We start from the raw sequence: 13,143 nt of genomic DNA, 5'->3' as shown, positions 1-13,143 counted from the left end.
GTCAGCAAAAGGGAGACTACCGTACTCAGCAGCTGTCCTTGGAGCTAGTGTAGAAGTGAAGCCAAGGAACATAGGGCCAGCTCTGCCATACAACAGCTCATCTATAACCACCACCTACCTACCCAGAAGGACACAGCTAGGCCAGGCGTGGTGGCACTAGAGGGGGTAGCAGGAACCCTTTGTTAGAATGTGTCTCACTTCTTCATCCCCTCCTCTGCCCAAGATTAGGTTGCAGCACTGGGGGTTTCATGCTTCACTTCCCTCAGGCATGCATGCAGGACAGAACACTCCAGAAACAGCAGGCAGGGCAGAGAAGTGAAACAGGCAGTGAAACATTGGCCACTCTGTGGCTTTGAGCACACAGCTCATTACACAGGCTGTTGGTCTCTGGATAAGGCCGGGGGGGGGGGGGAAGGAGAGGTTCCTACCAACCAGAGTTGCTATGTGCATGAAGGGAATGTTCTACAGGACTGTTCATTAAGACACCTTGATGGCACATGGTGCCCACCTTGTAAAGATAATTGAAAGGAAGGCCCCTCTCCTCAGTTCTTTCTTCTGGAAAGGAGCTGTTTATATAAAATTGGCATTTTGATCTCCTAAGTTGGTTGGGCCATCTCATTTGGGGACATGGATATGGTGGGCCCAGCAGGCTGGAAGTGGTCTTCATTGCTTAGAACAGGCAAGTTCAGTGCATCATCAGGATGGTGATGGCTCCCGGCTGGAGCCTGAGCTCACATCGGGTGACTGGGAGAGTGAGTTACTCTTGTTCCAGCTCGTTGCCTGGTGTCCTGACCTGCGGGTGTGTCAATGTCTGAGCTGTGAGGGACCTCACATCAGGGCCAATGCATCTGTTTATTCTCTGTAAAGGGCCAGTTAGTAATATTTTATACTTCTTTTCTGAATTCCTATTGCTGTCTTCCACTCTTCAATAAGTCCCTCCTCGTAACCCCTTGCCCTTAGGAGGGTTAAGAAGGTGTTTAAGAGAGCTCAGCGGCCATCTGTAATATCTGAATTGCAAGGGCTTCCCTGCTGGTCCTCCTGCATGGGTCATTCTTCATTCTTACCTCAAGCTTCATAATCCTGCAAGATACCTTCCCACCCCATGTCCCTGAGGCTTTCTTTCCCCTTTTTGTCTTTGTTTCTCTTTTCTTTTCCTTGATTTTCTCACTCTTTCTCTTCCTTCCTTTCCTGTCCTTAGTGCTTATCACAACTCCACATCTGTTTTCTTTGTTTTTGTTGACTGTTTCTCTCCATGTCTCTTCCCAGAGAATACATGCTTTACAAATACCAGGGTCTTACCTCTCTATTCAATTCATGGGTATGTCCCCAAGGACTGACATTATCTTTGATTTATAGCACAGACCCATATATATTTGCCTATCAAGTAAATGGGTCACATCAAATCAGAGCTTTGATGGATGCCGAGGCTAACCCAAGCACAACGGACAGGACTTACAAAGATTCAGGGATCTCATCTTAGTAGATAAAGATACCCAGCTCTTATTAGGCAGGCGAAACAGAGTTAAATCAGGAGGTGGGCACTACTTCTGCTGATGAGAGCCAGAAGAGAGGGGATCACTGGGGACAGAGTTACAGACAGCTCCTTGCTTCAGTGAGGTCATTGTAGGTAAGGGAAAACCACTTCAAGATATTTATCTGAGAAACAGTAGGACTAAGTTTCAACCCAGATCTGTCCCACTCTGGGGCAAAGCTACCCACTAGTACTCTTGCATAATTTGTCAGTCTAGTCTGAACACCGATTATTGGCCACTGGGAAGGCTGAGGGGCAGAGATGTGTGGCAATGGGTTGGGAGATATTACCATCCAATAAATATAGGTTTGTTAAACAATTAGTTTCAGGGCACTGCCTTGGCTGAGGGAGTAGAAAGAATCAAAGACACATTAAAGTGTGTGTGTAGGGGTCACTTTTTATAAATGTAGTACCTAGGCTTAGCTAGGGAAAACAAATTAAGGTGTCTCAAAACCAATGAGAGGTGTCAGCAAATCCTCTGGTTTTCCAAGGGCAAAGGCATTGCCCACTCGATGACCCTGGATCTGTTGTCTGGGGGTGGGATGCACAAATCTGGTACCCAAGCCACAGAAAGCAGTTGTTTGCAAAGTCAATCATCCTTAGTTCTAGCTGGCTAGTGCCAGAGTATCTGCATATAGATACCTTTCCCAGCAAAGAAAGAGCAGGTATTGCAGGCAAGAGGGGTGTTGTGAGCTTCTCACACATCCTTTTCTAGACAGAGAACTCAGACTCCTTCAAGGAACATAACGTTGACTGACATTGTGGCTGCTACAAAAGAAGCAAAGAGATGTACTCAGAAGTTCTCAATAATTCCAAATGGGTCAACTTACATCATAAAGGGCTTTATAATTAAAAAGCGTTTGAAACTGTAACTAGATCATAGCGTCTAGACACCAGGAGGCTCCAATCACACATCATCCTTCCTTACTGCGAGTGATAATCATGTGACACTCGCCTACAGCCTGCCACAAAATGTTCTCTTTCTGAGAACACCTTGAAGGGCATGTATCTGGAAGGTGTCTAACAGTCTACTGGCAACTGTCTGGAATTCTTTCACAAATGCCATGCCTGAGTAGTCAGAGAACCTGCTCTCTGGAGCAGGCCTTCATGTCCCCTTGGATACGTGGAGAATGGAGGACTTCCGGGGAGTCCAGGTTTGTTCTGACATTACCACAAATATCTGGCACAGATAGGCAAACTTCTCCAGCTCAAAACAAGTGTAGGATTGACAAAGTAGGTAAGGGTGTAGTTCAAGTTTGGATAAGATATTTGGATGTGCCCAGCCACACACCTGATTCCACCCACTGGGAAAGAGGAAAAGCACACCCCTCATTCATTCTACAGGTGCTCAGATCAGCTTTCTTCAAGGCATCCTATCCTGTTGAGTGCCAGGGAAACAGAAATGCACAAGTCATGTTTCCTACCCATATTTCTTCACAATTCAGCAAGGGGATGCAAGTACCTAAGCAAAACAGAGCTCACCCATCTTGCACACCAATGGCTGGGGAATAGCAGTCTCCATTGGTTGGGAAAGGATGGCAGAACTGGAGATGTGACCTAAAGAGGCCAAATGCACAAATGTGGGCCAAAGGGAAAGCTGAGGAAGTCAAACCATAGATTCTCAGAGTGGGCGTGGTCGGGCTATGAGCTGAGACTGAGGATCTAGGGATGGATGCATCTAAGGGAGTTCGAGGGAAGAAAAAAGTGTGGTGTAGTGTACACTTGGTTTTACTTTGCCAAGTGCCAAAGTACTCTTGGAGACATGGTAGCACAGCACCTGTAATTCCAACACTGGGGAAAGCTGAGGCAGGAGAATCACGAGTTTCAGAATAGCCTGATCTATACATTGAGATCCTGTCTCAAGCACACCTACAACATGGGATGCAGTTAAATGTGGTCTCATGGGAGAAGTAAAGAAAGATGGAGAAATCCAATAGAGCCTAGCCAGGGGTTTTGAGAAGCTCAAACTATGTGGACAATGGGAGCCCCAGGCCTCTGGTGGGAGTGGAGGAACTACACATACTTACAGCAGCATTGTCTCAGATCCCCCCCCCGCCCCCGCCAGTGATGTAAATGATGACACAGAGGCTTATTAATATTTTAAAGCTCAGGCCTTTTGCTAGGCAACTCTGAACTCTCACTTATCTAATGTCCCAGGTCTATCTCACTGATCCATCTGGTCCATCTGCTCACCTCCATGTCCTCTGACTAAATCTCCCATCTGTCAGTTCTTCTCCCAGAATCCTTCTCTTTGCCTGGAAGAGCCGCCCTTCACTTCCTGTCTAGGCATTGGCCACCAGCTCATTATCAAAGCCAAATCAGATACAATGTTAGACTGTCTTAGGCAGGTGAGGATGAACAAATATTTACAAGATATGAGACTAGTGATGGGCTATAGAAATAACAATACCAAGGTCCTGACTGGATTTAGTTCTCTGCTGAGACAGGATTAACAGTTGAATATACAGAGATAACCTTCATACAATGTACCCCAGCATGCGCTGACAATACAATCATGACAGGGAACACCCAGGTTTCTCTACTAACAGTGGCAAAACAGGGCTGACTCCTGCCCAAGGAAGTGCAGAAAGCAAGTCTTCACAATCATGTGCCACCATGCCTCCAGGAGCACCAGGAGTGGCCGAGTCCCCCTGTCCTTCTTAGATTGGGGGAACCACTTGCCATGATCAGCACAGCTTTAAGGGAAGAATGGAGACTCCCACTGCCTGGCCTCTATTTTTCACTCAGTTACTTTGTTTCTGTACACTCTGGTCCAGTACAGATTGGACTATACCCTTAGGAAGGGCACCAGCCAGAACGTGATCACTGAAGCACATAACTCAAAAAGAATTACTGTAGAGATGTTTCCCCTTGATTATGCAGTTGTTTCATGAACTCAAGCTTTACAAACAGAACAACAAAAACAAAATCAACCAAATGAAAAACCCCAGCTCCATGGGAATAGAATGAAGTAGGAATGTGTGAATGGGAAGAGGCTGGGGGTGTAACTGAGAGGTCAGCTGTGAGGCCCCCCGGCTTTGTCCCCAGTTCTGGGAAGGAAGGGAGAGCAGAAGGGAAGAGAGGAGAGTCTCCCCACCCACAAGAAACACGGCCCTCTCTTGCTTGAGTGAGAGAGCAGAACAAGGGGAAAATTTCCTCCATCAACAGGCAGAGCAAAGGGAGGCTCTCATCTGCCCATCCGATCACTCAGACTCGCAGGGAGAACTCGCCTGCTGGTACTCCAAAAGACACAGCCTCATCATTATCAATAATTCTTGCTACACGTATATATCCAAAGCATGTGGAAGGGCTTTCAAAGTTACAATGCTTTTCACAAGTGAGTCAACTCAGGTAATCAATGAAGTGACATTTGTCACAGCCAGATTACCCTCCCATCCTGCTCCTTGAAAAAATGTTTATTATATTTATTTTATGTGTATGTGTGAGAGAGAGAGAGACATATGGTAACAGAGGAGCATGTCATGGAATACACAATGTGGTCATAGGACAACTTGCGAGAGTCAGTTCTCTTTCCAATGTGGGTCCCAGGAATTGAACTCAGGCTGTCAAAGCTTGGCAGCAAGGGTCACCAAACTGCCTCGCTGGTCCACATCCTATTTCTTACAAATGAGTGTTATTAAATTTACTCGTAATACACAGAAGTGACTGTTTTCTTTAAAAAGAAAAAAAAATGCAACAGACCTACTTTCGAACACTTAAGGAGTCTAGTCTATTTTCAACTAAGTCAAAAGAAAAACAAAAAGAGCTCCAGAGCCACATCTGACCCCCTTCTCCTGCCCTATGAAGGCTGGTGTAAGTTGTTTTGCTTGCTTTTTGAAACACACTTCTTAAAACCACTGAGAAACTCTTTGCCACTTCCGAGGTTTTCAGGAATGGTGTAGATCCCAGTTAATCTCATAAACCAAAGCCATTCCTTGGGTTCTGTGGATGGCTTCCACCACCCTGAGTCAGGGGAAAGAGAACTCTCACAGTAGCAGGGGCCAGAAAGCCCAAGAAGGACAGCTGGACCAACTAACTAGTTCCAGGACCCCACTGCTGAGCACCTACTGTGTGCCGAGGCTGGGCTTGGGGCTGCTACTCAATTGAAACTATTTATGGGAAGTACAATAGAGTAGCATGGTGCTGTCTGGGTTTCCTCCAGAACCCTGAGATTCTCCTCTTTTTTACTTTATTTGTGGGCCGGAACATCATTGCCTTGGGCAGTGGAAGAGCACAGCACAAGGCCAGGGGCCCCAAGAGCTAGAACCAAACACCCAGCTAAGGACTGCAAGCTGGAGCGTTCCCTCCACTTCAGGCACGGAGGCCTCAGCCTTCCTACCTATGAAACGCTTATCTAACATATGACAGGGATGCTGGGAGCTTCCTGTTAAGTCCCAACAACAGCAAACAACAGATGAACAGCTTAGACCAGGAAGGATACAAACCAAGATGCTCAATCATGGGAGAAGGCAACTCCAGATCAGCCAACAGGGAGGACATTTCTTTACTCTTCTCTCTAGCATTAAATGATAGGAAGGGGTTTTATCCCAACAGTTACTGCTTATTACTAGTATCTGTGACAGTGCAGTCTCCATCCATCCATCCATCTTTCCATCCATCCATCCATCCATCCATCTATCCTCCTTCCACCCATCTATCATCTATCCATCCACACATACATATTCATCCACCAGTCTGCCATAAATCCACCCATCCATCTACCCATTCTCCCTTCCATCTTCTCATTGTCTGTCTATTCATCCACCCTTTCCTGCTTACCCACCCATTTACCTATCCAACTACCCATCTGCTAACCCATCTGTCCATCCTTACATCCATCTGCCCATCCATCTATCCAGCTATTACTCATTTACCTGACCATCCATCATCCAAGGAATTATTTGTCCTTGTTGAATAAAATGTAATGGCTACTTTAAGAAAAAAAAAAAAACAAACCAAACCAAAACAAAACAAAATACCTGTAGAAATTGGGAATTTAGGCAGAGCAGGTGGGGAGACTTACCCTGGCAGTCAAATGTTTCAGAACATGAGATCTTTGCTTCTTCCTCTCCTGAGATACAAACTTCCCTAGACCTAGAGATCCAGTACTCCAGAGGTTGTGAGCACAAAACATCCACTGACACTTGACTAAGAATTCAAAACTGTAGAGCCCAGAAGAAGCAAGCTGCCTCTGCTTTTATTCACATCTAAGAAAAACTTAATCAGTGCTCCTCACCCAGCAGGCTGAGCAATGGACCCCAACTCACCATTATGTCAGCAGAAACACAGAAAGGCCCAGTGTGAGGCTTGGGTAAATACAATGTTGGGAATCTATGGAGCCTCTCAGGAAAGCCCAGACAATTCCTTCACAAATGCCAGTACTAGCTAGACATCTTCTGAGAGATGACACTATGGGACACGCCAGAGCCGGGCATCCTAAAGAAAGGGAGCCTCGTTTCTTCAGGTGACCCCTTGAACTAGAACTTTAATAGAGGCCGTGTTGCTACCTCTGTAGGGCTGTCCTGTGCAGGGCTTTACATGTACATCCTGCCCAGAGACAGTCACCTTCCCTTAGCTCCTAACAGAGAGGTAATTACAAAGCAGCCCTCAGGCGGCAAGTGGGGGCACCCACAACAGCGAACCCTGTTGCACAGCAACGAAGACAAACATCATAATTGTAGCTCCCACTGGGCACTGTTCCTAACCACTTAAATATATTAACTTATCCCGCCTTCTCAGATCCCTGAAAGGCGGGTGCTATTATCAACATTATTTTACAATAAAACAAACAAACAAAGAAACAAGCCAGGGAGAATAGCAGGATATGAACCCAGGCTGCTATGACCCCACAGATCATGCTTTCAGTCATGGTTTCACAGCCACTCTGATACCTCATTGCAGACTTGGGAGCATCACAGGTGGTCTATTCAGTGGAGCTCTGAGCATGCCTTCCTCTCTACGCCCTCTCACCTCAACAGCCCATGGCCAGCATCTTGCTCACGGGATTTAAGATATTGAACACAAATCAACATTTCTTGTCTTAGCTACATCTCAGAAACGTTGGCTTCTTCACATTGCATGATTTTACAAGCTTCAGAGAACTGCATGGGAGTGAGAGACTGTGCTGGAATAGGAAGAGGACAGATAGGCTGGCAGGCAGACACCTAGGATGCCAAGACCCCAGGCATCATTTTTAAGAAACAGTGCAGCCACCAGCCAACTGGAGCATGAGTGCTTACAGACTCCGAAAGTCAAACTGAAATAGAGCATGCTCCAAAGGCCAAGACAGTTTCAAAGTGAAAAAAAAAAAATCCTCATATGTGTCATCTGATCCCAGTGACCACAACACCTTTTTTGATTAGGGGATTAAGAAAAATAACAAAACCAGAGTCAGGATATGGTTTTCTAACAGCATGGAGCCCTGGCCCCACCCATGGACTCCTAGCATCCTGTACAAAGAAAGCATTTCATCATTTTAGCACCTTTCCTCAAGACAATAGGCTACATTTTTCCACCTCAGAATTGTTGGCTTGAACCCACAGAAGGAGAGTCAGCGAGTGTGACTGTGGCTGGACACAGTCCCTGAGGACAAAGATTAATGACTTTCCCAGGCCTGCTATCTGCTGGTCCAGATGCTAAACATAAGGGCTGGTCTCAGAATACATTGCTTTAAAGACTCTCTTCCAGGCACTGTGAGAGCAGAGGACCAGTGTCCACACTCCCGATCTGGCAGGGGAGGGCAGGGAAAGCCACAGTGGGTAGTTGGAGGAGCAGGCAGCCTTGGAGCCTATTCTCACAGGAAGGGGGAGCTGGCTGTCTATGGAGGCCTTGCCTAGTAACCAACCAGCTGAGGCGACCTTTGTGCTATAAAAGGCCATCTATAAGTAGCACACAGGTGACCGTGGCTGAGATGCTCCCTGAGAAGTGACAAACCTGCAGAGGACACAGAGTATGCACTAGAGAGAAGAAAGGGGACAGTGACTTAGAAATAAAATGAGTTGAAAAAAGGTTTAACAACTTCCTGCCTAACTTTACATGCAAAAATGGACTCAGAGTCCATCTTTACAAGAACACAGAGGGTGGTGGATGGAACTCGGTTGGGGGAGTTTGCCTGGTGATCCCGTGTACTATGCAGACTTTGTGTGTTGGTGTGTGTCTATACTCTCGCCACTTACCAGGACAGGAGAAAAGTTGTTGACATCCAGACAGACAATGCTTAGGCAGTGACCAGAGATGAGTACTAGGTGACAGGGATCAGTTTTTGCAGGAGGGGCCCAGGCCATCCTGACTTTGGTGGTAAGGCTGGCCTCCCTCGTTTCCCTGACCTACAGGCATGCTGTGAAAGCAAGCTGCTCCCCAGGACACAAGAACACGGGGCACTGTGAAGCTCTCAGGTACATCAAGGGGTAACTCGGGGTCAGGGGCTACCCTAGTCTACTCCTGTCTAGCTTTAGTACCCCTAGGATGTCACAAATTCTTCCAGGAGGAAATCAGATCAGGTGACCCTGTACCCAGAAGTCCCCTGTAGCTTTCCAACTCCTTGAGTGAGAAGGCCCAGTTCCCTGTGGTACCCACACTCTCTGGCCCATCTCTAGCAAAGATTTCTTTCTTTTTCCTTTTTCTCTTGAAAATAGTTATTTCCATTCAATATATTCTGATTACAGTTTCTCCTCTGTCATCTCCTCCCAGGTCCTCCCCACAGACAAAACAGAAGAGTCATGCTAGCATCTGCATATGAGAGGGGACATGCATTATTTGTCCCCCTGGGTCTGGGTTACATCACTCAGTACTATTTTTCCGGTTCCGTGAGAAGTGTCTTCTGAGTACAGAAACTACATGTGATGGCTACAGGCACAATCCTAAACAAAACATTTACACTTCCCTATCTAAGGCTCAGGGACCACTGCAGAAGAAGGGGCAGGAAGTACACAAGAGCCGGATGATAGACTGATCTGTGAAATACTATTCTCCAGACACAAACAGAATTATCACTATCACAATAACTAAGGCTACCTGTACTTGGACTACATAAGACACCCTGCAAAAATAAGTCAAAGCGGTGGGAGGCTCACAGGGTCCCACTCTTGTCACTGAGCTACTGGCTATTAATTCTGGGAGCCCTGCGAAATGGGAGGATCACTGCCCCTAGTTGTAGACCCACTTCTGAGCCTACTTGACTGTGGGAAATAGCTCCAAACCCACAGTCAGACAGATTGTAGTGAAACTGATGGGTGACAAAACAAATACATAAATACGAAGACGATCAAGAGATTTGCAGGGAAGAGGGGTACAGACCAAGAGTGGTAAAGCATGCTTTGTGCACATGTGGGAAATTGTATAAAATAAATTCAATTAACAATCAGTTAAGTGGATATGAGAACAGAAGGAATAGTGAACTGCCCAGAACTTTCCTTGAATTAAATAAATAGCTGTCCCCTAGAGAGGGTCCTCAAAATAACATCCTTCCTCTACAGAATTCCAGGGACAGACCTGAGGAAATATAGCTTTTCTCTGTCTCTGTCTCTGTCTCTGTCTCTGTCTCTGTCTCTGTCTCTGTCTCTGTCTCTCTCTCTCTCTCTCTCTCTCTCTCTCTCTCTGTGTGTGTGTGTGTGTGTGTAATATTTAAAGTTATTTCAACAGTTTGGCGAATACTTAGAGGTTAAGGACGTTTGCTGTTTTCCCAGAGGACTCAGGTTCAGTTTCCAGCATCTACAGGGCAGAACACAAACACCTGTAACTCCAGTTCCACGGGAATCTGAGGCTGTCCTCTGGACTCCTTGGGTATCGCACACATGTGGCACACACACATACATGCAGGCAAACACTCCTCCACATAAATAAAGTGTCTGTATCATCCCACCATTTCCTTGTACTGTTCAATGTGGCTTAGCTCCCTCAGGCAGCACTGGCCTAGAGACTGGCTACTGATCCTTCAGGGGCCACCTCTACCCTGAATTTCTGCTCTAACAAAACATGAGCCTTTTCTTTTGGTCCCCATGGCTATTTGTGGCTGCTTACAGTTACCTGCAGATGAACACCATCCTCACTGACTCAGCAATGGAGAACCTTTAAGTTTAAAGGCTGAGCCTGACATACTTCCGTGTAGCTTGTCCCACAGAATTCCTTGTCATGGACAATACCCATCCCCAAGGCCTGCCTGCTGTCCTGCCTCCCTCCCTGCCTGCCTCCCTGCCTGCCCGCCTTCCTAGACTTGTATTGATTCTTTGTGAATTTCACATCATGCAACCCAATCTTACTCATCTCCCCATCCCTCCACATCCCCCTCTGCCCCCCCCCAAGAAAACATTTTTAAAAATCTTATTGAGGAAGCTACGCTGTGTCACAGTGTATCACACAGTATACACTATTGCTCAAACAGCTTTTCTTGCAAATGTTCATTATAACGAGTCATTGGTCTGGTTCCAGACCTCTCGATTCTGCTACAGTATTAACACTGGATCCTCACAGGGATGCCTCTCAGATAAACAACTACAACGACAACAAAAGGAGTCTCAAAAAGCAGGACAGGCAGAAGCCAAGTAGTGCCTTCTATGTAGGTAGCTTTCAACCTTCCATTCTTGCCTCCTGCCCTACCCAGACATCCGTTTATTTGGACAATCTGGCCAGAGACTCCCTAGGGCTTTGTACAACCCTGGGTGGGCCAGGGCCTGCATCAAGAGTTTGTTTTCCTCCAAGAAAAAGAAAGTCTGCTCTCCAGCCTTGCAGACCTATCGACTGGCTGATTTCCCACATCCCTTGGGAGCTCCACGAGTCTCAGATGCTAGCCACGTCCCAGAAGTGGCTCAAATCACTGTCCCTGCCCCACACAGGAGAGATGCACAGAGGCAAATGTGGACAGGTCCTACAATAAACAAGCAAAGGGAGTAGTTGGGATGGCTTCTGAAAACTCCTCATATAGCCTCAGGAATACCACGGTTCACCTGGGAAAAAACTACTTACCAACTTCAACATGCTTTTCTTTATTTTTTGAGGCAGGGTTTCACTACGTAACCCTGGTTAGCCTAGAACTCTCTATGTACACTAGTTGACTTTGAACCTCTCCCTTCCAAGTGCTAGGATTAAAGGCCTATGTCAGCATGCCTCACTTACGGGATGTTGAACCCAGGGCCTCATGCATGCTAAGCAAGCACTCTACCAACTGAGGTACATCCTCAGCTCAGCTAGATTTTTCCGTTTAAAAAAAAAAACACATGTAAATGCAGTAACTATTCAGTATCTGCGGGGTTCTAGTAAACCTCTATTGTTTTCCCCACAGATAACAAAATCCGTGATGTTCAAGCCTCTTGAATAAAATGGTGTATAGTGTTCGCATATAACCTGTGCAGATCTTATGCATTTTAAGTTAACTCCAGGTAATTTATAACAATACTAAATAAAATGTAAAATGTTATGTAAATGGTTATTTTATTGTGTCATCTAGGGACAAAGAGAAAAACCCATCAGGACAAACAAACTTATTTTTAAGTATTTTTGATCCATGGTTAGATGAATCTATAGATATGCAAAACTTAGGAATACATAGGGCTGACTGGGTTGCCACAAAATAAATCACAGGTGGGCCCAGATTACCGACTTTGTATGAAGGTAGTGCAAAGAGAGAGGGTTTTCCTCTCAAAAATGCTGTCAGGAAGTGACCACTGGCAGACCTCACATGCTTTCTTGAGATAGGCACGTTGTAACAGTGAGCATGAGCTTCCATCTCCAGGCTGGTCCTGTAGCAGGCTCAGAGGTCTCTGGCCAGATGAGTGGGCAGGTCCAGAGTTTGCCTCAACCAGTCCTTGCCCAGCGTTCAGCATTTCACAGCTCTGAGCCAGAACCACCTCTGCCTTACCAGCTGCCTGTACCTGTCCATATTAGGCGAAGAGGCATTTGACAAGTGGCAACCTCCCAGCATGACTTCAGACATCTGGAATGTCTGATAGGCTTATCCAAGCAAGAGATAGCAGCTGGGTGCTCCCAATTTTACCCTTTCAGCTCCTAACTTCCTCCCCCACTCTCAGCCTCTCCGGTGGCTTCACTAAGGCAGTGCAGGGGCTACACAGGAAGCTAGGTCATGAGTGAGAACCAGGACATGGGATCTACATGGGGAGGTGGTGCAGAGGCAGTCATGGGCAAGGGTCACATGGGGGAGGACATGGTGTGGTGAGCCATCCCAGCTCCATGTTCTCCATATGCACACATATTCCTCTTACGTTTCCATCATGTCAGCTGTCCCCAGTCTCTGATAGGGTTGGAAGTCCACATGAGTCACTTTCTGCAAGTGTGTTTTTATGCAAGGCAGACAGTACCTGCTGGCCTGCAATGATAACCTGTTTTTTACAGAGCAAGTCCAGGAAGATGATAGGAGTCCAGTCCAGGGAGGTTGAAGTGAGGGTCCTTTGCCCATGGTCCTCTAGGGCCTATCTTTGAGTTCAGGACCCTTTCATTGCAGCCTGGCCCCAAAAGCAGGAGGTCCTTTCCCCCACCTCTTCCTCCCATCCATCCATCCGTCCATCCATCCATCCATCCATCCATCCATCCATCCATCCATCTTTCTCAGGTTCCCCCTGTGCCTTTCCCCCTTTCTTTTCCATTACACAAACAATGTCTCT

At 46.5% G+C, this 13,143-nt stretch overlaps 1 protein-coding gene across 25 annotated transcripts in view; it reads right to left on the bottom strand.

Annotated features, from left to right (window-relative positions):
- Positions 1 to 13,143, bottom strand: part of Mical2 (microtubule associated monooxygenase, calponin and LIM domain containing 2) — a 189,827-nt gene that overhangs the window by 127,598 nt on the left and 49,086 nt on the right. Inside the window, exon 1 of one of the 25 annotated variants that reach the window (XM_076940977.1) lies at positions 6,799 to 7,092. The exons of 23 other annotated variants lie outside the window; for them this stretch is intronic. In XM_076940977.1, coding sequence (XP_076797092.1) covers positions 6,799 to 6,801 — 3 coding nt within the window. In that variant the 5' untranslated portion in view covers positions 6,802 to 7,092. Of the gene's footprint in view, positions 1 to 6,554; positions 6,725 to 6,798; positions 7,093 to 13,143 lie in introns of those variants that run through there. One more of the 25 variants, XM_076940976.1, reaches the window with a different exon arrangement.

This window comes from Arvicanthis niloticus, chromosome 1 (genome assembly GCF_011762505.2).
Source record: "Arvicanthis niloticus isolate mArvNil1 chromosome 1, mArvNil1.pat.X, whole genome shotgun sequence".
Taxonomy (NCBI): Eukaryota; Metazoa; Chordata; class Mammalia; order Rodentia; family Muridae; genus Arvicanthis; species Arvicanthis niloticus.
Note: the sequence above shows the minus strand (reverse complement) of the source record. Positions and strands in the feature narration are given on the sequence as shown.